Source organism: Eretmochelys imbricata, chromosome 2 (genome assembly GCF_965152235.1).
Source record: "Eretmochelys imbricata isolate rEreImb1 chromosome 2, rEreImb1.hap1, whole genome shotgun sequence".
Lineage (NCBI taxonomy): Eukaryota > Metazoa > Chordata > Testudines > Cheloniidae > Eretmochelys > Eretmochelys imbricata.
Window position 1 is genome coordinate 109,712,426 of NC_135573.1, and position 24,822 is coordinate 109,737,247.

At 43.9% G+C, this 24,822-nt stretch overlaps 1 protein-coding gene and 1 long non-coding RNA gene across 3 annotated transcripts in view; one reads left to right on the plus strand and one right to left on the minus strand.

Annotated features, from left to right (window-relative positions):
• Positions 1 to 24,822, minus strand: part of RANBP9 (RAN binding protein 9) — a 70,447-nt gene that overhangs the window by 6,390 nt on the left and 39,235 nt on the right. The window contains exons 6-11 of the mRNA XM_077810594.1: positions 23,735 to 23,919; positions 20,887 to 20,999; positions 18,590 to 18,698; positions 10,812 to 11,002; positions 8,673 to 8,820; positions 4 to 125 (exon numbers count right to left, since the gene is read on the minus strand). Coding sequence (XP_077666720.1) covers positions 4 to 125; positions 8,673 to 8,820; positions 10,812 to 11,002; positions 18,590 to 18,698; positions 20,887 to 20,999; positions 23,735 to 23,919 — 868 coding nt within the window. The remainder of the gene's footprint in view (positions 1 to 3; positions 126 to 8,672; positions 8,821 to 10,811; positions 11,003 to 18,589; positions 18,699 to 20,886; positions 21,000 to 23,734; positions 23,920 to 24,822) is intronic.
• LOC144261248 (uncharacterized) lies at positions 5,215 to 16,264 on the plus strand. 2 transcript variants are annotated; one of them, XR_013345190.1, is made up of 4 exons: positions 5,215 to 5,515; positions 12,353 to 12,431; positions 13,020 to 13,107; positions 15,073 to 16,264. It is a non-coding gene; the product is annotated as an uncharacterized LOC144261248 (long non-coding RNA). The 2 variants fall into 2 exon arrangements; XR_013345189.1 differs by having other exon boundaries at positions 13,015 to 13,107; positions 15,073 to 16,263.

Genomic DNA, 24,822 nt, shown 5'->3' on the forward strand with positions numbered 1-24,822 from the left:
GACCCATTTCTGTGTCACATTCTTCCATTTCGTGATCATGTTTAGAACTACCATTTAGGAAGCCATTGGATGAAGTCTCTGCAACTCCATTGGAGTAGTGATCTGTTTCCATGTCTACATCACTGCTGAGAAAGGGGGGGAAAAACATATTACTAACTTCAAAAATACTTTTGTTTGCTTCTCCACTTTACAATTTCACCTTTACAATTTCACCTTAACAATTCCCGGTCTCCCCTAGTCAAAATATCACCTTTTTAATAATATCACATTGGATCAGTAATAATAAACCATAGATTTATTCACAGAAAATCACTACACAGGCATCAGGGATTTTGGATTGCCCCAGCCCAACAGCCAATGTGAAATACATTAACACTCAGCATAAGGTAGTACAGATCTCTGGAGCTAAGAGATGTGAAAAGTTAATTTTACTATTTTGTTGAAATATGTTAAAATACATGTTAATACATATAGCTAATTTAGATATAATTATCAGAGATCCTAGTTTTTCTTGATAAAAGATCTGAAAAAAATTCACATTTTTTCGTGATTAAGATTAAAGGCTGAACTTTAGTTTCTCTAGCCATAATATTACACAAATTCAATGTGTTTTACTGATACAGAGGAACCCTATTTATCCAATCTAATTGGGATCGGGGCCCGATCAGAATAAAAAATTGGATAATCCAGAGAGCTTCAGCTCTGGGTGACGGGTCTCTGGTGAAACCAGCGCACTTCAGCCCCAGTTTGGTTAATACGGAGAGCTGGATAATAAAGGCTTGGGTAAACGGGATTCTACTGTACGGTTTATAGTTTTCACAAAAATGTAAAAACGAAAGATTCTCTGTAAAAACGCAAATTCATCATTTTTCCGTGGCAAACTGATTTCTAGGATCCCTGATAATTATACACAGAAATTCCAATGTGGGTTTTGAGCTTGGTCACAAGCGGTAGGAAGTATACTTCAACTGCTGAGAAAATCTGCTATTCCAGTTCTCTTATTTTTTTACACGAAAGGGCAAGCAAGCATGAAGCTATTTGGAGAACACTAGCTTTAGGCAAAACAATGCAGTTCTTTCAGCAAGTTTCAGTCCATAGATTATTCACTCAGACTGGAAAGCAACATCAGGAACAAGATGGAGGGCAGAGGAACAGGATTGGGGAAAGAACCAAAACCCAGTCAGCCAAAGCATGCACAAGAAACAAAAGAATTGTGTTCAGAAAACACACATGGAGCACAAGACTGCATGACAGATCTCTGTTCATGGCACTGGGCAAAAGAACTCTTTGGAAGCTGCATGTGCTCTCGTTGAAGAGAGTGCCTTCAAGGGCTGGAGCCTCAGACAGACCCATGTTTTTAAATGTATTTAGGTGTTGCAACATTTAAATGACATAGAAGCCTAAATCTCATTTTCAAAAGGAATTTAGGCACTTAGACACTGACAATTAATACCTAAATACCTTTAAAAATTATGGGCCATAGTAACCGTATACTCCAGCTCATTCTATTATCAGTTATGAAAAGCACTGGTTAAAGATGCACTTCCTCGCCGACATTGCTTTTAAGGCTAAAAGAAATCCAGTTTACAACTAATTTCACTACTAAGGAATATTCAGCTCCTTTTTAACATCAGGAGAAAAAGTCCCCTTGTAAATGCTGGGCTGTAGTGCATCTTACGAAAAGCTTCAAAAAGGTGGGTTGAAGTTCATGAAGACCTTTGGCAGAGACAACTGCTACAACAAAACACTTCCTTGAAACAAAGAAGTGTTTTTGGAACCTCATCTGTTTACGCTAATTTTCTGATTTCTTGAGAAGGGACTAGAAACCACAATTGCATTAAAAAGGCAAGAAGAAAAGCAACAGGGCAGTCTGCAAAGTATCTCCAATGACTGTACACAAATGCAAGGAGCATGCGGCACAACAGGATGAAGTGGAAGTCATGGTATATGAAGAAAATTATGACTTAATTGGCATTAGAGAGACTTGGTGGGACAACTTCCAGGATTGGAATACCAGCATTGAGAGATACAGCTTGTTACAGAAAGGTTAGTAACTGTTTTTTCTGGAACATTTGTTCTTTGAGATGTGCTGCACATGTCCATTCCACATTAGGTGTATGCACGCCCCATGCACAGTCACCAGAAATGTTTTCCTTCAGCGGTTCCCGTCTGGTCAGCTCTTGTGCCCTCTGGTGCTGCGGGCTTATGGTGCAGAATAAGGGGTCCGGCCAACCCCGCATCCTCTCAGTTCCTTCTTGCTGGCCAACTCCGACAGAGGAGTAGGAGGGTGGGTCGTGGAACAGACACGTGCAACACATCTTGAACAACAACTGTTACAGAAAGATTAGTAACTTTTTTCTTTGCGCGCTTGCACGTGTCCATTCCACATTAGGTGACCCCCAAGTAGTACCATAGGAGGTGGGCTCAGAGTTCATGGACGTGCAGATCGCAATGCAGCTCGACCAAAACCAGCGTCATCCCTAGCTTGCTGGTTGATGGTGTAGTGGGAAGAAAAGGTATACACCAACAACCAGGTTGCTGCTCTGTAAATGTCCTGGACTGGCACCTCGGCCAGGAATGCCGCTGAGGAATATTGTGCCCTCGTGGAATGGGCAGTCAGAATGTTTGGTGGAGGGACACCCACTTGCTCGTAGCACAAGCGAATGCACGAGATCGAGTATGAAATTCCATGAGCCAAAATGGGAAGGCCTTCCATTCTACCTGCTCTTGCCACAAAGAGCTGCGTAGATCTACAGAATGGTATTGTCCTTTCTATACAGAATGCTAGGGCACACCTAACATCGTATGTGTGGAGGCGCTGCTCCTCCTTATTGGCGTGTGGTTTCGGGGAAAAAAACAGTCAGGAAAATAGCCTGATTACTGTGAAACTGCAAAACTACCTTCATAAAAAACCCAGGGTGAGGGCAGAACTATACCTTGTCCTTAAAGACAACCTTGTACAGGGGTTCTGATGAAAGGGCTCTGATCTCTCAGACCCTCATGGCCAAGATAATTGCTACCAGAAAAGTCACCTTCCAGGTGGGGAGCATGACGCCAGGGGCTTGAAGGGAGGGCCCGTGAACTTCGACAAGACCAATTTAAGTCCCAAAGGGGAATGGGCTCCCGAATCTGCATCCATAGCCTTTCTAAGCCCTTGAAGAAACGAATGGCCATTGTTTGAGAAAACCAATTGCACATGCACCAGAGGGTGGAATGCAGAAATCGCTGAGAGATATAATTTAATCGATGAAATTGCTTATCTGAAACACCAAGGTCTAGCACAGTAGTTCTCAAAGCTGGTCCGCCACTTGTTCAGTGAAATCCCCTGGCGGGCTGGACCGGTTTGTTTACCTGCCATGTCCGGTTCAGCCAATCGCGGCTCCCACTGGCCACGGTTCACTGCTCCAGGCCAATGGGGGCTGTGGGAAGTGGCGCGGGCCAAGGGATGTGCTGGCCACCTGTCCCGCAGCCCCCATTGGCCTGGAGCAGCGAACCACGGCCAGTGAGAGCTGCGATCGGCCGAACCTGCGGACACAGCAGGTAAACAAACCGGTCCGGCCCGCCAGGGGGTTTCCCTGAACAAGCGGCAGACTGGCTTTGAGAACCACTGGTCTAGCAGATACTCCAGCACCATCTGAAGAGACAACTGAGCAGGCGAGAGGCCTTGTTGTGATGACCAAATGGAAAAAACACTTCCACTTGGCAAGGTATGTCACTCTGATTGGTTTAACCCTGGAGCTTCCATATTGTTAGGTGGAGGGCACAGAGATTTGGGTGGAGCATTCAACCATAGCCCGGAGACATCAGATCTGGGAAGGGAGGGAGCGGCATCAGAGTCGCTACTGATGGGTCTAACAGTGTACCGAACTAGTGTTGATGTGGTCAGGCTGGGGCTGTAAGAATAACCCTCGCTGTGTCCCACTTGGCCTTCAGCAGGACTTTGTGCACAGGGGGGAAAGGCATAGAACAGGTGCTTTGACCAAGGGAGTAAGAAGGCATCCATGAGTGAGCCTGGGCTGTGGCCGCACAGAGAACAAAACTGATGACATTTTCTGTTCTGCCTGGTTGCGAACAGATTTACAAGGGGAGTCCTCCACCGCTGTAAAATTACCTTTGCTATGTGTGGACAGAGGGAGCACTCATGGTGAGTGAAGAAAGACTCGCTGAGGTAATCTGCCAGCTCGTTCTGTGTTCCTGGAAGTTGAAAACCTTTGCAGTGGAGCAAGTGCTTTATGCAAAACAAGTGAATAGTCTCCTGACAGGGGAAAGAGTGAGCCCCTGCCTGTCTGCTGATGTAGAACGCGGCTGCTGTGTTGTCCGTAAGTACCCTCATGTCCTCGTTTGCAATGTGGGAAAGAACATCTGACATGCTAGACAGGCCACTCTGGGCTCTCTGACATGTATATGTATAGAGAGCTCTTCCAAGGACCACAGACCTTGAGTCCGGAGGTCCCCTAAATGAGACCCCCAGCCTAACTCTGAAGCATCTGTAGACAGAGATATCGAGGGCTGGGGCCTGGCAAAGGGAATGCCTGAGCCCACCAACCAAGGATCCCTCTAGCAGTTGAGGGAGGCAAAGACTAGAGTGGGCACTGAGAGCACCAAGTCCAAATGATGGCAGTTTGGCAAGTACATCAAGGCCAGCCGAGCTTGAAGGGGTCTGAGGCTCAGTCTTGCATGCTGAACTACATACGTGCACGAGGCCATGTAACCTAAAAGTCAGTCACACATTTCTGCCTCAGGGTGGGCCTTGGAGCGCAATATCAGTGACGCCATCATCAGGAAGTGGGCTTCTGGGAGGAAGGCCCTGGCTTGGGTAGAATCGAGCACCGCTCCGATGAACTCTATTCTCTGTACCGAGATGAGGTTTGACGTCTGATACTTTATCAATAGACCCAGTGTTTGAAAGGTTGCCTGAATGAGGTGGATATTGTTCTTCCCCTGCGCCTTGGACTGGCCTTTGATCAGCCAGTCATCGAGGTACAGGTAAATTTGCACCCCTCGCTTTCTTACAAAGGCAGCAACTACTGCCATGCATTTCACGAAGACCTGTGTGGCTGCCAACAGGCCAAATGGGAGAACAGCGAACTGGTCATGGGTCTGATTCACAACAAATCTGAGAAAACTTCTGTGCCCTCAGAAAATCAAGCAATGAAAATAGCCGTCTGTCAAATGGAGGATGGTGTACCAGTCCCTGAGATCCAGGGAGGGAACGATGGAGGCCAGGGAGACCATGCGGAACTTTTAGCTTTTTGAGACAGCTGTTGAGGCAGCACAGGTCTAAAATGCCTCTACTTTGCTTCTTGTGCAGATCCTGACAGAGTGGTAGAGCTGAGAAATGGGTGAGCTGTTAAGGCCTGAAATATTTCCTCGAAAGGCACCATGGCAGAGAGACTCAGGGACTTCAGGGTCGCTCTGGAGTCCTTCCGGACATGGAGCTTCACATCTGTTAGCTCTGAGAAGAGTGAGGACCATTCAAACAGAAGACCCTGAAGGGATTGCTGGACCTCCACAGGTAGGCCAGAGGACTGTAGCCAAGAGCACTTTCACACAGCTGTTACAGAGGCCATAGATCTGGCTGCTGCATCCAGGGAAGCTTGGAAGGAAGCCCTGGCTATTGTCTTCCCTTCTTCCATCAGAGCAGAGAACTCCTGCCTAGATTCTTGAGGGAGCAAGTCCTTAAATTTTGATACTGAGTCCCAGACATTAAAGTTGCATTTCTCTAGCAACGCCTGATGGTTGGAGATGCGAAGCCGTAAACCGCTAGTAGAATAAGCTTTTCTACAGGAAAGGTCTAGGTTTTGTTTGGGGTTGGTTTTTTTTGTTTTTTTCTTTGGGGGGGGTGTTTTGCCTTGGGGGTTGCTCCTTACAGTCCCTGCCTGTCCCTTTTGTTGGCTGCCAACACCACCAGGGACCCTGGGGGGAGGTTACAAGTAGTCATAACCTTGGGCAGGGGCAAAGTACTTCTTTTCTGCCCTCTTCAAAGTGGGGGACCAGAGAGGATGGGGTTTACCAAAGGGTTTTAATTGGACCCATAATGGCCTCACTGAGAGGAAGCGCCAACTTTGACAGGGCCACCATGGCCAAGATGTCTACTAGGCTGTGGGAGAACTCTTACTACCTCCACTTCCAGTCCTAGGTTCGAAGCAACCCAGGGTGGAGGGGGAGGGAGAGTTGACATGCTTGGCCCTGACACCATCTCATTTGGGGAGGAGGCGGCGGCCTGCACCAGCATGGGTTCCTCCGCTTCTTCCTCTGCGCCACATGGATCTCGCAGGTGCAGGTCCTGAATGTTGGTGCCGGAGTCTGTGTTGGGTGCCGCTCAGTGAGATGGAGGAGCCCTTCTCTCAGACACCATTGAGTAAGAGCATCAAGAGGGGGGGCCTGTCACCGCGGTGGGGGGAGCCCCACAAGTTCCAGAATGGCCACTGCATTTCCATAGGCCAGTGCCCACTGGGCCATGCACTCAGAGGTACCCCCACACTGGGATCCCCCATCATATAGGATTTGGGGAGGGTGTGAAAATAAGAGTATGGATTTCTCGGCTGGATGCACGACTCCACCATAGCTCCTCTCACCCACTGCTCCCCCGCCTCCACTATTCTGAGCATGCCGCCTCCCCACTCCTCTGCCTACCTCCCAGCGCTTCCCACTGCCAAACAGCTGTTTGGCAGTGCTTAGGACTTTTTAGGAGGGAGGGGGAGGAGCGGGAATGGGCGCAGGGAAGGGGTGGGGCCTCATGGAAGGGGTGGAGTGGGGCAGGGCCGGGGGCAGAGGCATGGGCTTTTGTATCTTTGTATGAAAAAGGTGTCAGTGATGCGACTCTCGGGCCAATGTACTAGTCCTCACGTGGCCTTTATGGTGATTTGAATTTGCAATCCTTGCTCTAGACAGTATTGATGGCCCCAGTACTGAACGGGAGTTCAAGTCAACATGCTCCCTTCTACTTGCCAGTACAGAGGATGTCAACTCTTGGATGGCTGGTGATGGCAGTACTGACAGCACCAGTAAGTCTCTGGCCACAATGAATGCCTCCAGAGTGGACGGCACCACTATCTTGCTGGTACCATGCTGTCCCTCTGGTGCTGACGGCTGATCCTGAACTGGACTCCGAGCCTGCAAATTGGACGCAGTTGACAGTCCTGTCTGTCAAGTGGGGACAGAGGAATGGCCAGACTCAGGGGAAGAGCAGTGGAGTCTCACATGCTTTGCTTTTTTTAGAGCTGGGGAACACCCTGTTACCCAGCTGCTTCTTACCTTTCTTTCTCGGCACTAGTGATGGGAAATGGTGCTGAGAGTCCCTTACAGCAGGCAGAGAGCACTCTGTATCGATGCTGAGGTTCTCGATGCTGAGTCGGTCCGGCTCAACTCCAAGGAGGGTCTGAGTGCTGCCTCCATCAGGATGTATTTTAACCTGGCCTCCCAGTCTTTCTTCATACCAACTTGAACTGGTGGCAGATCCGACAGCGATCCCGGATACGAGTCTCACTCAACCACTTTAAACAACTGGAGTGTGGGCTGCTCTAAGGCATGGCCATGCCACAGGGCTTGAAGCTCAGAGACCAAGGCATGCCCAGCTCCAGGAGCAGAGGAAGCAATGCTAATGCATTGAGTTCAACTAACTATTTACAACTATTAACTAAAGTCCAAACTGAGAAATAACTACTGGGAATAAGAAAAAAGGAAGGCTGGAGTGACAAACGAGAACCACTGAATGTAGCTTGCCAAAGAAGAGGAGCAGTTCCAGTGACCGTCACGGGCGTTAAGAAGGAATTGAGAGGGTGCAGGGTTGGCCAGACCCCTTATACTGCACCATAAGTGCGCAGCACCAGAGGGCGCTAGAGCTGACCTGACAGGTACCCCTGAAGGGAAAAATTTCTGGCAACTATACACAAGACAAGCACACACCTAATGTGAAATGGACATATGCAAGCACTCGAAGTAGTATTTCCATATTTGTTGTCATAATGGTTTATCACAGACAGTTTTAAAAGTAAACACTTCCCCTCCACCTGCTAGGTCTGTTAACTCTTCCTGCACTCAAGTCTGGTTCTGTCCATCTCACCCAGCACCAGCAACAAACATTCTACAGGCCAAATTCGGCTCAGTTATACCTATGCTATCTATCATTTTAGAATTACCACCTCTGACATACGCAAACCCATTAAAAGCAAAGGATTGCACACATCTAGTGCTTACAGCAAACCATTGTGGTTACATACATACATGAGAATCCACAGTTCACTCAATCTTATCTGCATAAAATAAAAAGCAGTGAATATGTTTGTCACTGAAGTCCTCAGAAATGATTTTGACTAAGCACCAGACCAGAAGATGAAGGGAGAAGTTTGACAACCTGAAGAAGCTGGTATGAGAATAAAATCTGATGTCTCTAAATGTCACAAATAATTTAACAGAACAGTATATGTGTACTATTATACTTTCACCTTCAAGACTCAGTACAATACAGTTAATGAAAAATATGAGAAAATAATTCCAACCGCCTCACCCCATCCCATTTTATGAACTATCAGTGACTTCAAAAACCACATGCTGTGCCTGGGTCCTAAAAATCCATATAAAAATTGCGCTCTCTGCAGTGCAAAATAAAGACGTTTATGACAAAAACTAGCATCACGGTGGATCAGACATCTGTTTGGGAGATTACTCACCTGGTGTAGCTGTTCACTTGCTGTGATCTTGATACATTTATATTGTTGAGTTCAGGTACATTCAAACTTGTGGATTGGTGTTTAATATGGCAGTAAGACTGATGCGCTTTGTTTGGTATTACTCCATTACTGCAACTACTTTCAAAACCTAAACAAAATAATATTTTGGTATTTTCAGTCAGTTACAAATTGTGATTTTACGTACACATTACTGAAATAAGCATAAGACTGATTTGTTCATGTACAGTAGATTTATCAAGTAATTCCACATACCTAGCTTCCACTCCTCAAGCCTTTGAAACAGATTTAAGGCTTTCACAGTAAAAAAGCCAGGTAATAAAATTAATTAACAAACGTTAACAGCAGTTTTTATATCAGATTTTCAGTTCACTAGCGAATGTTCCCAGTGAAATACACAAGTCAGAGGAACTACAGACCTTTTACTTGGAATATACCATTCAGAAAGTATCTGAAAATCCTGACTGGGCTAGAGTCAGCCTTGATTTTTAATGACTACACTTTATCTTAATTGGCTTTGTATAATAACATTATGTTATTTTTCATATGTAAATTCAGTAATTTGAAGGTATATTCAATATTATCAACTAAACAAAGGATTAATGAGGATCAAAATTTGATGGAGAATTACACTTCGCTAAACCGCAGAACATTTGGTTAAACATTACTCCAGCTTGGTGTACTAGTCTTTCCTGCTAACACCTCATCCCTCCCTGGTAATATTTAATTGAGGAAAGCTGTAATTTAAAAGCAGACACATTCAACGTGTACTAATTTGATACTTTATTTTATCAAGCCCTGAAAATGGGAGTTCTATATATTCTACTGTAGCAATAGATCACAAGCACTTTCAATCGGCCATCCAATAAATCTATCAGCTACTACTAATGTACAACTTGGCATAGATTCTTTATCTTCAAAACAATAGAAAGTCAAGCGTTTTGGGGGTGAGAGATTTTCTGCATCACATCCTACTAAACTTTCAAAGTTGAAGATAGATAAACAGGATACAAGTTATAAATACCTTCTATTTAAATATTATAATGGCTACACGTTTAACTTTTCATAAGTTCTTTGGTCCCTTCTCTATTCCCACGACAGCAGTTGCCTTTCCAGCAGCAGTGTCCCCCCCACTGGCCACTTAACTCTCACTTTCTACTTAGGGAAAACTAGACTGAAGACAAGAAGTTGGCCCCAATTTAGATTTTATAAAAAGAATTGAACTGAAAGTGGACAGAGGGACACCAACTACTGCTGAAAGAGGACTGGGTTCAGTGAAGACATACAAAACTTCCACTTACTTTCACAGTGCCCAGTCTCACCCTCTGTCCAACCAGCTTGCACTTTGAAAGCTGGTCCTTCCCCCAAATATTTAATATTACTTAAACTGAACTGGAAGCCTTGAAACATTCAAGTCTGTCTTTTAAGATAAAGATCTGCTTAAGACAGCCTGACCACTCTCAGTAGAGCTGAGCAGCTTCAATTGAAGTTTGGAGGTCAGCAGAAAATCAGAAACTGACCTGCTGACCACCAACCCCCCCATACCAGCACAGCACTGCTCTGGGACTCCTTACCAGTCATTCTCTATGCCCTATGTCCCATACTCATTCCTAGGCTGAAGGAGATGGTAGCTTCTGGTCATGTCAGCAGATCAAATGAGGCAGTGTGGGGGAGGTGGAATACAATGGCTCCCCTGCCAAGGGAAAAGCAGTGCCATTTGGGAGTCCCACCCTAGAATCACCTCCAAGCAGCCAACCGCATACTAGGTGCCAAAAACCACACCACTACACAAAAGACTTCCCAAAATATTTGGAACCAGTCCTCAAGTGACGTACACCACAGGATTAGCTGGTTGCCCAAGCCTTTACTTTCACCTAGCTGGATTTATACTTTGAGGACTGGACCCCAGCTATGCACTATTTCCAGTTGGCAAACGACTGACATCACCAAAAGCAGCCGATTGACCAGTACAAACTTCCCTTTGGATAACTAATTCAGTAGGTTAAACTAGGAAAACACATCATTAATATGCAAATCTGACAGATCTGTTATTTTGTCTTGACATTCAGAATTGAAGAAAGAACTCAGTATAGTGCGGGGTTTTCCCCTAGTTTGACTCACCAGAGAAGTGTGTGCTGCTTCCTTTGCTTGTTGCTAAACTGTGAATATTCATTCCATGGCTGGGGCTCATGCTAGGACTATTAAATGATCGAGGGCTTACAGGGTAACTGTCTTGTGATTTTGGACTATGGCCTCCCAGACACCGCACTTCACTGTCTGTACCATTCACCATTTCTATAAACTGGCGCACCCTAAACAATTAAAAAAACCAACAGTTATCTTAGGGAAAAGATATGCCACTTCAGAATTTCAGATAAACATTCAATGCAAATAGAAGTAATTTTTTAAGTCTTAAAAACAAAGTTTTATTGTCCGACAAAGCACTTGATGTCAGAGTTTTAGGCCTGGTCTATACTTAAAAACCAAGATTAACCTAGCTACGCCACCAACGGCTGTGAAAAATATCACATCCTGAGAGCCATAGTTAGGTCGATCTAACCATCAGAGTAGAACTCTTCCATTGGCCTAGCTACTGCTTCTCAGAGGTTGATTAACCACATTAATGAAAAAACCCCCTCTGTCAATGTAGGATGTACCTACACTACAGTGCTACGTCATAGCTGCAGCTGTACCAGCATAGCGCAGGTCGCGTAGGTATATTCTCAGTCTTCAGTCTATGAGGTTAGAGAGTATCTGACCAGAACGTAACCTCAAGAGAACAAATAACTGATTTGTGGGGAGGACCTAGAACAGCAAGAACCTTATCCTGCAAGAATTTTGACAATCAATAGTCTTTAAAAAAGGAAACTTTAGAAAGATTAAAATGTTCTATTTTAAATTAAACTTTTTCCTCAGGAAGAGACGGTTACTCACCTTGTGCAGTAACGGAGGTTCTTCGAGATGGCTGTCCCAATGGGTGCTCCACTTTAGGTGCTTGATGCCCTGCACTTGTAATCTAAGATTTGTGGTAGTAGTGCCCGGTTGGGCCACACATGCGCCATGACTGTCTTGCGCTGCTCTGAGCAGTTACATAGTGGTGTGCAGCCAACTGTCCCGGTTCCTTCTCTACCTGAGACAATTGGCCTGAAACTTTGAAGTAGAGGGGAGGAGGGAGGATAGCGGAGCACCCAGAGGGACAAGCATCTCAAAGAATCTCAGTTACTGCACAAGGTGTCTTCAAGGAGTGTCCCAGTGGGTGCTCCACTTTAGGTGATTGTTAAGCAGTGCCCTTGAGTGGAGGGGAGGGGCTTTGGCGTTAGTCTACTGACTGGATAACACGAAGTCCAAAGTGAGCATCTGATACTGATTGTTGTTCTAAGCCTTAGAATTTAAGGCATAGTGTTTAGTGAAAGTATGGACTGATGCCCAGGTAGCTGCTCTGCGAATCTCAGTGATAGGCCACAGATTCTGCTAGTGCCCTGGTGGAGTGTGAGAGAACTCCCAGTGGAGGTTGTAGATCGTTGTTTTGGTAGCACAAATGGATACATCTTGCTATCCATTTGGAAAGTCCCTGTTTTGAGATGGTTTGACCCATCAAGCATTCTGTTATGGAAACAAATTAGCTAGATGATTTTCTACATGTTTTTGTTCTTTCTACGTAGAACGCGAATGCTCTGCAAACATCCAATGTGCAGAGTAAGGCCTCCTTCCCGTCCGCATGTGGTTTAGGAAAAAATACAGGTAAGTAAATGGATTGGTTTAAATGAAAGGGGGAGGCAACTTTGGGAATGAATTTAGGATGCGGTCATGGGATTACTTTATCTTTAAAGAATGTCATATACAGTGGGTGTGCCATTAGGGCACCTAATTCTCCCACCTGTCTGGTAGATGTGATGGCAACCAGGAAAGCCACCTTCATGGATAAGTGCAACGAAGAACAAATTTTGCAAGGGGTTCAAACGGCTTTCCCATGAGTCCACACAGAACAAGGCTGAGGTCCCACATAGGTGTAGTTTCTTATTGTGGAATAAGTGTTTTGAATGCCTTTAAGGAAGCATTTAATTGTTGGGTGAGCAAATATAGTGACCCCATCCACCTTGTTGTGGAAGGAAGTAATAGCAGCCAAGCATACTCTGATGGAGCTTGTGGATAGCCCCGATTTTTTAAGTCCTAGTATACAGTCCAGGATCCTCAGTGGGGTGGACGATTGTGGCAAGATCTGTTTATCTGGGCACCAGATGCAGAATTGTTTTCATTTAAGTACAGGAAACACATATATCCATAAGTCTCCCACTGTTCAGTAATATAGCTTTTACTTCCTCAGAACAGGCCTTCTTGACCTCCATCAGCCATGGAGTAACCAGGCTTTAAGGTTGGGGTTCGGGTGACAGACTCATCCCGCATCTTGTGATAGACGGTGAGGTACTAAGGGAAGGATTCGAGGCGGTTTCACTGCCATCTAGCACGAGTATGGGAACCACATTTGTCTGGGCCATGTGGGTGCTATTGGGATGACCCTGGATTTGTCCTGCTTGATCTTGTGAATGACTCAGCTTAGGAGTGGGGTCAAAAGAAATGCATACATCAGTGGTGCCTCCCATTTTGAGGAGAGTGTTGCCTAGGGAGTGGTGTCCCAATCCCACTCTGGAGCAATGTTGTGGGCATTTGGCATTCTGAGCTGTTGCAAATAGATCTATGGTAGGGAACCCCCATAGTTTGAATATGGATTTGAGAATTCCAGGATCCATCTCCCACTCGTGGGTTTGCGAGAAATCCCTGCTTAGTACATCCGTCGTTGTAGTCTGACATCCTGGCAGATAGGATGCAGATATCTCTACGTTGTTGGTGATGCACCAAATTCTAAGGGCGTATTGCCTCTGTATATAGGGAGTATAATCGTGCTCCTCTGTGGTGGTTTATATAAAACATGCATGCTATATTGTCTGTGAGGATCTTGATTGTATTGTTCTTGATTAGAAGTACTCACATAAACTTACTGGAGCTAAGGGCAGTCCAAAATGTATGTGCAGGTTGGACTCTGCAGGGGACCAGCGGCCTTCTACAGTATTGTTGAGTAGATGTGTCCCCCAACCTATTAGGGAAGTGTCTGTGGGGACTGTCATGGTTGGAGTTCTTTGATGGAAAGGGACTCCTGAGCAGATGTTCTCTGGTTGTATCACCATGTTAACGAGTCTTTTACTCTGCATGGCATAGTGAGGCATCTGTTAAGAGGGTGTCTGTACGGAATATACAGTGTTTGAAGCCAGGCCTGCAAGCATCTCATGTGGAGTCTGGTATGCCTGACAACAAACATTGTTGTCCACCCACACGTGCCCCAAGAGTTGTAAACATGTTCTGGAGGATGTTTGTGGGCTGTCCCTCACTGTTGAAGTTACGTTGACTAGGGTGAGGAAGCATTGTTCGATTAGCATTGCTGTTAGACTGTCGAGACAGAGTCCTATGAATTCCAACTTTTGGCGGGAACCAGTATGGATTTTTGCACATTTATTTGCAACCCTAGATTTGTGAAAAGGGTTATCATGCTCTGCGTGGCATTTATTGCTTCTTGCTGTGTTGGTGCCTCTATGAGGCAGTCATCTAAGTATGGAAATATCATACTCCATGTCGGCACAGGTGAGCTGCAACGACAGTGAAAACCTTGGAAAAAAACCCTTCGGGCAGTAGATGGGCCGAAGGGTAGCACTCTGTATTGGAAATGCTGTTTCCCTATGTTGAACCTCAGGAATATTCCGTATGACGGGTGGATGGTAATATGAAAATAAGCATCCTGAAGGTTGAGAACCGAGAGCCAATCTTCATTCTCTAATGCCGGAATTATTGCGATTAGATTCACCATTTTGTTGTGCTCTCATGAATTTGAGTTTTTTGTAAATCCAGACTGGGTCTCCACCCGCTGGTCTTTTTCTGAGTTAAAAAGTAATGTGAATAAAAATCTCTCCCTGTGTTGTGATGGTACGGGTTCCACTGCACCTAACTGTACAAATCAGGTTTATTTTCTGTTGTAACAGGTGCTCATGAGAAAGGTCCCTGGGGAGGGATGGGGGAAAGGAGGTGGATAGGTGGGATAGAAATAAAGGGGATGGAGTAGCCCTTCTGGATAATCTCTAAAACCCATTGTCTGTCATGATGGTGTTCCAGACTGGGTATTATAGTGACAGACGGTCCCCAAATGGGTGAGGCACCATTTCTGGTTCATGATTGTTTAGAGGTGGATTGTTGCGATATCAAAGGCTGATCTTGGTTCTGCTGATGTCTGTTCTATCTTTCTTTACGCCGTTGGTCATATTGTCTTAGGGGTGAGAGTATGGCATAGACCGGAATCTCTGATTGTAAAACCTGCCTTGTTTCTTTTTGTTTTCAGGTACTGTGACAGACTCAGACCAGAAGGATATAAGAGAGTAGTGGAAGAGAGGTATATCAGCCTCAGAATGAGTAGATCCCTGTCCCCTGGATAGCCAAACAAAGGCTACTCCAGGCCAATCAAGACGCCTGACACCAAATTAACCAGTTAAGGTAGTTAGGCTAATACCAGCACCTGACCTCAATTAACTGGCAAAGGCTCAGTTAAGGCCATTAGGTTAATGGAGACAGCTGGAACCAATTAAGGTCCTACTCATACTGCTTAAAAGCTCTCCTTTCCAGTTCTCTTGAGAAGCCCAGGTGAAGGGAGCTGAAGGAGAGGGAGCATTGCTGAATCCTGAGGTAAGGGTGAAGCTTGGGAAAAGGCGACCATGGAGAAGCGGCCCAGGGAACCAAAGCAGCATCATCAGTGAAGGGAAAAGCCACCAACAGCTGCTACCATTAGGGTCCCTGGGCTGGAACCCCGAGTAGAGGGTAGGCCCGGGTTTCCCCCTTCCCCCTCACTCTACTTCCCCTCTCAAGGGGAATCTCTGTAGACTTTGGTTCAGGCAAGAGACCAAACTGAACCTACTGAGCTCTAAGGAACAACAGAGACTGTGGGTATTCCACCTTCCATGCTGGCCTATGATGAAAGTAGCTCAATAAGCTGTGACCTTTGCTGCTATACTGGGAAAGGAAGGTCATATTGAGGGTGTTAGTGAGCTTCTGAGGCCACTGAATCCACCTGGAAGCACGGGACCCACCAATAAAGGCTCGGAGCTTTGTCACAGTACGTAAATGCCAAGGGTTTTTAAGGTCGCCCTTGAGTCTTTTAGGGTGTGTAACGAAACATCGGTTTTGTCTGCAAATAATTTCTGCCCCTCAAAGGGTAAATCCTCAACCGTTGTCTGGACCTCCCTTGGGAGCCTGGAGAGGTGGAGCCATGATGCATGCTGCATGACCACGGATGTCACAATGGATCGTGCTGCCGTGTCTGCCGAGTCAAAGAGGTCTGGAGGGCCCTCCTGGCAATGAGACCCCCTTCAGAAATGTTTGCATTCTACTGTTCTTTTTTGTCATCTTGTAAATTTTCAATAAAAGTTGACCTTTTGGAGAACAGATTGTGCGTATTTGGTTAGAGCAGCATAGTTGGCTATGCGGAACTGAAGTGTAGCTGAGGAATAAGCTTTCCACCCGAAAAGGTCTAGCCTGTTCCAGTCCTTATCGTATGGGGTCATTCGAGACTGGCGTTGTTTGCCCCTTTAGTGCAGGGTGTGTAAATAGGAACTCAGCCCCTTTTGCTAGCACATAATATTTTTTGCCAGATCTTTTACATGTGGGTGGTGCTGTAGCAGGTGTTTGCCAGATTATTTTTGCAGGCTCCATGACTGCATCACTAATTGGCAGAGCTATCTTGGCCTGAGTATGTTTGAGAGATTGTGTTGGGCTTCTGGTAGCTGAGCCAACGAAATGACCAGGGATTCAGCAACCCTTTTGAAGAGGTTCTGAAAGGATTTGAAATCATCCCCTGTGGTGAGGGGTGGTGGCATTATGGTTTCATCTGGTGACAAAGATGAGAGCTGAGTAGGTGGTGAAGTGTCATGTTTGGCTGTGTCCTCAGGTTCCTCAGTGTCTTCCTCTTGTGTTTCTGAGGGTGCCTGGACAGTTGAAGTGTAACAAGGCTGTTCTGGACCTAGGCAGGCTAGGGGCCCGCAACTGGATCCTATACACTGCTCAGGGATCCCAGTATGACCATTTAGGTGGGAATGGTATGGGGGAGGGGGTGCCTATGGGTGACCATATCATCCTCCTGTATCTGCAGATGGTCGGTGATGAAATGGTCAAAGCTTGGGTGAGGAGTGGCAACGAGTATATATTACTGCCTCGTCCTCTTCTTCCTCTTCACTGGAGATGGGGTGGCATATCTGCAGGGATTAGTCAGCTGGCTTGGTACCAATCTGGATGGGGTACCCTCGGTGCAGAGTAGAGGAGATTGAGATCACTGTCTGGTCCGCATGCCTCATGAATTGCTGTGGAAAACCTTGAGTCTCGGTGCCGGAGACGGCATGGTGGACAGCCCGGGAGCATGAGTTGAAGCTGCCAGTGCTGAGGATTTAGAGCAGTGCAGCATAGGAACAGCAGGCAACGCCACTGTACCGCTCGGTGCAGAGATCTTCTTCCGTTCCACAGATGCTGTTATGTTTCATTTTAATGCGTAAGCCTCCATTTTAGCTAGCCTCATAGGGTCCTTAGCTATTCAGGAACTCGCGGTGCCAGATGTTCCAGGTGCCTCGTGTTCTGGCACGCTCAGTGCCGTTGATACCAGGGCAAATTTTTCAGTTGGGGATTGCTTTCTTTTAGACAATTCTCAGTGCAGAGATGTCTGCAACTGCTTTTTGGTAGCCTTTCTAGGGGTAGGCTACTTGGCAGCCATTGTTGAAGTGGAGCCCATGTCAGAGACTGGTGACCATTAGCCAGGGGGTGACCTGGAAGCAGGGTCAGAGGTTGGCCTGAGGGATTTCTCCATCATAAGAAGCTTCAGTTGGAGATCCCTGGCTTTTCTTGTCCTAGCTGTCAGTTTATTCAAAAGTGCCTACACTGCAGAAATGTGTCTCGCCAAGGCAGCGGATACCCTGAGCATGACCATCAAAGACCAATACGGAGAGTCTGCAAGTCAGGTGAGCTGGCCATTTTTGCGGGAGTCAGTCTCTTGCAGAAATAAAAAAATAATGGTAAACCCTGTTTGAGGCTAAGGCTGCACACCTGCCAGAGAGGCAGCAGTAGATAGGAAAGGTAAAGGGATTTTTTTTTTTTTTTTTTAAATTTTTAAAGAGGTTAGAGTAAGGCAAGTGATACGGAAACTAACTACAACTAAGCTTACACTATCACTATGAACTATTTATTATAAATCTTATCTGATGTAGGAGAAGGCACTGCTGACTGCGCCAACTCAAGCCAAAGGCAGTAGAGAAGAAACTGAGGGACAGTTGGCTGCGCACTGCTGTGTAACTGCTCGGAGCAGCATGAGAACTACAGCGTGTGCGCGGCCCAACTGGGCACTGCTACCACAAATCTCCGATTACAAGCGCAGGGTGTCAAAACACCTAAAGTGGAGCACCCACAGGGACTATCCTCGAAGAATCTATCATTTCCCTCAAAATCAGTGAGGGAAGAGGACTCAGTGTCTGGAATTAATAAGTGACAAAAGAAAGTTTAACATTAAACATTCATAATGGAAAATGGTTCCAAAAATTTTTTTAAAAATACAGATTTAGATGAAAACTCAGACTCTGGAAGACAATTCTTCGGCAAGAAGCGAATTATATCCACAGAGCTGCAGAATTCAAAGGACCCTGACGACAATCTACAGTTATTTGATCTAGAAGATAGATCTAGCACACAGAAATGTTAACTAAATAAGCAGTTTCTAAAAATTCTGTTGAACTTAAAGCTTTCACAGGAACAAAATTAATTATGTAATATCTCCTAAGACTACACAGTTATCTATAGACAAACATCTACATAACCTGAAGACTCACTTTAATGCAAATAAGAGATTAGGATTTCTTTCTAGTAAACTTGGATACAACTGTTGTGTTGTTTCAATGGCTTCTCCCATTCTTCCTGCTAAAACCAATTTTTGAATTCCTGTTCACCAAAGCACAAAAAAGTAAGGTTAAATCTTGCACAGTGTAAGGATTCGTATACAACATTAAATGATTAAAAATACCACCAACATGAATCAATAGGATTTTTACCAAAAAATTCACAGAAAGAAATGCATTCATTTCCTTGGAAATTTTGAAATATTTTAAGAGTTGTATTTATTTTACAGATATTTATGAGCATTATATAGGTTATATATTGCCAGATGCTTTGACAAACACACTGAACTACCAGTTACTCAAATAGCTCATTTAAAGGAAGATTAAAAATTAAGACATTCATAGAATATCAGGGTTGGAAGGGACCTCAGGAGGTCATCTAGTCCAACCCCCTGCTCAAAGCAGGACCAATCCCCAATTAAATCATCCCAGCCAGGGCTTTGTCAAGCCTGACCTTAAACTTCTAAGGAAGGAGATTCTACCATCTCCCTAGGTAACATTGTTGTGAGTATTTTATTTTTAACTGATATGTCTTCATAAAGTATGCCCACACTGCACTGCTGTCATTTGCAAGACCAGGAATACCAGGTTATATCTAAACTATGAAAAATGGTCAAGTTTAGATTGTGTTTAGTTAATATGCTAGCTAAGCCCAACCTAAATGTGACTCCTCACCTAATGAAAATCAGAGTAACACCTTAACTTAATTTTCACCTATTTAATTTACAGCCTAAGCTCCTGACTAGACTACAACTCATCCTGCTAAAACTGAACTAAAAGTGTTGATATTTTCCAACCGTAAACCTGACAAATGCAATCTGCATCTAAACAGCACGTGCTAGCTAAGCCTCTACCACTTTTCCTACTCAAGGCAAAGTCTACGTCTGTGGTCCCATTCAAGTTAACTGACTAGTAAACCAGAGCTGATTGTCAATGTGATTGTCAACATTAGTCTAGACCAGACCTGCGGCTGTCAGGGTAATCTGCTGGCAGGCTGCTGCAAGACAGTTCGTTTACACTGACCGTCCTCAGGAACGGCAGCCCGCAGCTCCCAATGGCTGCGAACGGCGAACCGCAGCCATTGGGAGCGGCAGGTGGCCATGCCTGCGGACAGTCAAAATCAGCAAACTGTCTTGGGGCCCGCCAGCAGATTACCCTGACTGGCTGTGTATGGCCCGCGCGCTGCAGGTTGCCCACCACTGGTCTAGACACACCATTAACATTTGTTCCAGGATAACGCCAAACATGTTTGTGTCCTTCCTTTCAAACACCAGGGTCATGGTAGGTAATTCATAACATTCCTCTTCATTAAACTAGTTCCAAAATTAAACAGTACTTTCAAGATTAACAAACCAGTGGCTCAAGAATCCATGATTCTGCAGAATCTGCAGAAAAGGACCTGGGGTTACAGTGGACAAGAAGCTGGATCTGAGTCAACAGTGTGCTCTTGTTGCCAAGGCGGCCAGTGGCATTTTGGGATGTATAAGTAGGGGCATTGCCAGCAGATCGAGAGACATGATCATTCCCTTCTATTAGACATTGGTAAGGCCTCTTCTGGAGTACTGTGTCCAGTTTTGGGCCCCACACTACAAGAAGGATGTGAAAAAATTGGAAAATGTCTAGCGAAGGGCAACACAAACGATTAGGGGACTGGAACACATGACTTACGCGGAGAGGCTGATGGAACTGGGACTGTTTAGTCTGCGGAAGAGAAGAATGAGGGGGGATTTAATAGCTGCTTTCAACTACCTGAAAGGGAGTTCCAAAGAGGATGGATCTAGACTGTTCTCAGTGGTACCAGATGACAGAACAAGGAGTAATGGTCTCAAGTTGCAGTGCGGAGGTTTAGGTTTGATGTTAGGAAAAACTTTTTCACTAGGAGGGTGGTGAAGCACTGGAATGTGTTACCTAGGGAGATGATGGAATCTCCTTCCTTTGAAGTTTTTAAGGTCAGGCTTGACAAAGCCCTGGCTGGGATGATTTAGTTGGGGACTGGTCCTGCTTTGAGCAGGAGGTGGGACTAGATGACCTCCTGAGGTTCCTTCCAACCCTGATATTCTATGATTCTATAGTTGTGCATTAATGCACTGAATTATAATGTTGTAAGATTGTTGAAAGGACATTCCACGATGAAGTTTCATAGATTAAATTGTAGGGAATTGTTTTTAATATAAGAGACAATTTAAAGTTAATTTGTTTTAAAAAGCATGCAGTGTACTTTCCAGCCTTACTTTGTCTATTTTTAATGGAGGCTAATTCTTCTAGTACAGTCTGGTCTGTAGATCTGGCAAAAGCCTCTGCTGTTGCACAGTACCCATGATGAACTAAATAAGATGAAACCATTCTGAGAAGAGAATTCAAAACAGTTAAAATATGCAACATCATTTACACCATTATGCAGGTAAAATAAACTGAAGACACTTTTCAACTTTCAAGACAGCTCAGCAAACAAAATCACTTGCTTGACAAAAGCAAATAGTGGAATTAGTAAGATACCTAAAACAGAAATATATATTTGCAACATATAAAAATGTCCTATCCCATCTAGTCATGAATACATTAACTGAATCTATTTGATTTCCTTCCCAGAAGAGCTAAGCTCCTTGTTAGAGCATATTCTTACTTGTACTTGTTTTTCCAAACTATTTTTTTAACATTTCAATTTAGATAGAAACAATGGGATTTTTTTTAACTAACCCCATTTGTTAACCCAAGTTATGATCAAATTACATATTGATTTTTTAAAATTTATTCCTTGCTCATGAAACATGTTGGACTTAAAGCCTTGTGAGGCCAAATCCTGTATTAATCCACAGAACAGATACAGTATGCTCAGTAGCAATAAGAGTTTCTCCAAACAGCACCAAAAATGTTCCACATCCCAGAACTGGCATGAAATTCTGCATATGTCTACACTGCAAAAGAGACCTGCAGCATGTCTCAGGTCAACTGACTCAGGCTCATGCCACAGGGCTAAAAACAGAGTAGATATCTGGGCTCAGGCTGGGGCCAGGACTCTGAAACAGGGTGAGGGAGATGGGTCTGAGAGTCTAGGTTCCAGTTTAAGCCTGAACACCTACACTGCTATTTTGAGCTCCATGAGCCCGAGTCAGTGGACCCAGCCTCTGAGACTTGCTGCTGTGGTCTCTCTTCTTTCCTTTTTTTTTTGGGGGGGGGTGGGGGGCCAGTATAGACATGCCTTATGAGTAAGAGGGAAGACTCCATGTTTAAGGAAATCTGTGACTGTGTCGATACCAACACGTGTCTACTGGCAACTAGACAGACTACCAACCCAGTTTAAACAAGCTACAGAGTAGCCGATTGACTTGCACTCGCTAGTGACATTGGTATGAATTTGTACTTATAACCCAACTATTGATCTCCTGCAAACATTTAAGTCCTTGTACATAAATTAAACATGACATAATGGGTTTACTCGTGCATAAAGATAAGCACATGCATAAGTGTTTATAGGATCAAGGTCCTAAAGGAAAAGCCTTTAACAGATTTTTAGCATAAACATTGGTGCAGAAAACAATCGTGGTGGCAAGTGGTTCTGATTCTGCATGGTGGTAAAAAAATTCAAATACTTGTGACAATTCACTTAATCACATGAATTGTAATTGATCCTAAATATTGTATTTAAGGTTCTGAATCTAAGTACACTGAGAATGACAAAGTAAGTTATATTGCCCCTTCAGTAGTTTTTTTAAAATTAAAATGCTTGTTTGGCTGGGAAAGACGACAAAATGGTGTCTGTCAGGTGGTGGTGAACTAACAATATAGTGAGCATTCACTTGAAGACCAAAATATGTTCATTGTGATGTTCCCCCAGCCAGTGAGTCTGCTCAAAAAATTAAAATTAATGCCACATTAATACAAAACACTGTTGTAAACAATGCATTCCAGCAAGTAGCTGGACTAATACAGCCAAATTTACAAGTTCTACTAACATTGTGAGAGTGCAGAAAGAAAGAATACCATAAAATAGGTTTTCAAGATCTGATTTCTTTAGTTTAAGTGAATTTAGTGCTTATGAAAGAAGGGGGAAGCTAGGAGAGCAAGTGAGAGCAGCGGCAATTTTTAAACTGCAAATTTCATCCCAAAATACTTTACGAAGTTAAACAAATTACATATACGGATCGCTTCATTTGCTTCTGAAACAGCTACTATTCCACATCACATAACACAAACAATATTGGCACTGAGTTAAAAACCATATCCAACTGAAAATACACGAGGAATTCAGGCATTTTTAATTTAATTACCTGAGTTAGGCACAAAAAATTTATATTCAATAGCTATAAATATATACACACATACAAATACATATATAGCCATTCCACATAGACTTGTGAGTTGAGGTAGTCTATGTCCATAACCTGTGTGTATCAGTTTCCATATCCACTCCCTCTGCGTTCAACTTCACTTGTCATTTCAGATTGACTTTTCTTTGGGGCAGGGACCAAGTGTATTCCATGTTTTGTGAGGCACCTAGCATGCTTTGGGGTGCCAGATGAATAGTTATTAATCTCCATAGGCCGTTCAGTCCCCTGCTTCTCTGCTGAGACAGCCATTATCTGTGTCAATTAATGTCAAGTTGTTGTAGTAGTTTTTTAAAAACTAAAACAACTACAGTTATTTCTTTGATACAGACACCTATCTACCAGGAACTGAACTGATAGAGATTTCTACATATGCCATCCCAATGGCCATTCAACAGAATGAATTTTCGGTCACTACTGATCAAGGATGCATTTGAACTGGTGACCAAGAAGTCAAACGTCATATAGCTTATTACTAATTTTATATACCAGCCAGCTGCCCTGATGAATCTTAGTGGTAATTGTAATTACTGTATCAAAGAATGCGCTTCATTTTTTTACCATCATTTCAATATGACAGGAAAAATACAAAGTTCTCATGAACATTTAAGAAGGGTCTATATTTGTTCTAAAACTATTCCAACTATTTGAATTTAATTAGGATTTCGTACAAACATTTTTTTTAAATGCCCATTTTAAAATCCCTTTTAGAGAATTTTAATTATACAGTCTTTAAAATCCCTCTAATTCTTACTTTTGAATCATTGTCTGCCATTCTCCTTCCCGATCTCCTATAGGAAATCTGTCGATCTGAGCCTGAATTTTGGTTCTCCATTCTCGCATATAGTCTTCAATATCAAACACAAATGGATGCTGCCCAAAGTTAGCATCTACCACTTCTCCTGGTGTTTGAAGCCCTACTGTAGGGTACAAGTTTGGCTGCAAGAGATTTTTTTTTTAATCAATACTTTTTCCTTTTACTCCAGATTCCCCCCACTTTTTAATCACCTTCAACATCCCCACCCACATTTATCACTGGGGAGAAGTAGTACTCAGTCTCCTAGCATTCCCAGTGGTTAGTCAAATTTTAGTAACTGATACCAACCTCAGCAATAGGACGACATACAACTCTGTCACCAGTGGGAGAGGAAATAAAACACTGCCCATTATTTTGAGATCCATACCTCAACACTGGTAATTCCTCATCAAACTAACAAATGCAATTTTTAAAGCATGGTTAACTTCACACTTTTTGGCTTCGATTTTATGTTGAAAACATGTATCTCCAAGTTAAATAATCCTGGACTTTTAAAAAAAAAATTGATTTCTAAACAAGAGCAAAAAAATTTAACACAAATTTATAAAGTGGGTCATTTCCATTTTCAGGTGTACCACCACTAAAATTCAGATGTTTTAGCAATGTTTAAGGTAAGAACTGACAGGATAGGGGAAACTCCTTAGCTTCAAAATTCAAGTATAATGCCTACAAAGAACCATAACAGTTCACTAAAACTCTCATGATTTCTTTGATTTGTATCTAAAACGACTTCAAAGCATTTGTCTTCTAAATTCTATTTTCTTTTCAGAGATTGGCCTTCACAGTGAACTTTTAAAATATGGTCCCAATTCCCAAAGGGGTAAAATCTGTTTTGCCAGCACTAATGCGTTCTAGGATCAGAGTGAATTTTTGGATGCCAGTAGCGTCTCTTCAGCTTTTTCTCTTAGGACCTAATAGCACAAAGATGCCCTCCAATAGGATTTTGTGTCTTAATCATGGTCCTCTAAATCACAACACCACCAAAGTCCAGATTGAAAATGACGTGAATGACAGAAAGGCAAACA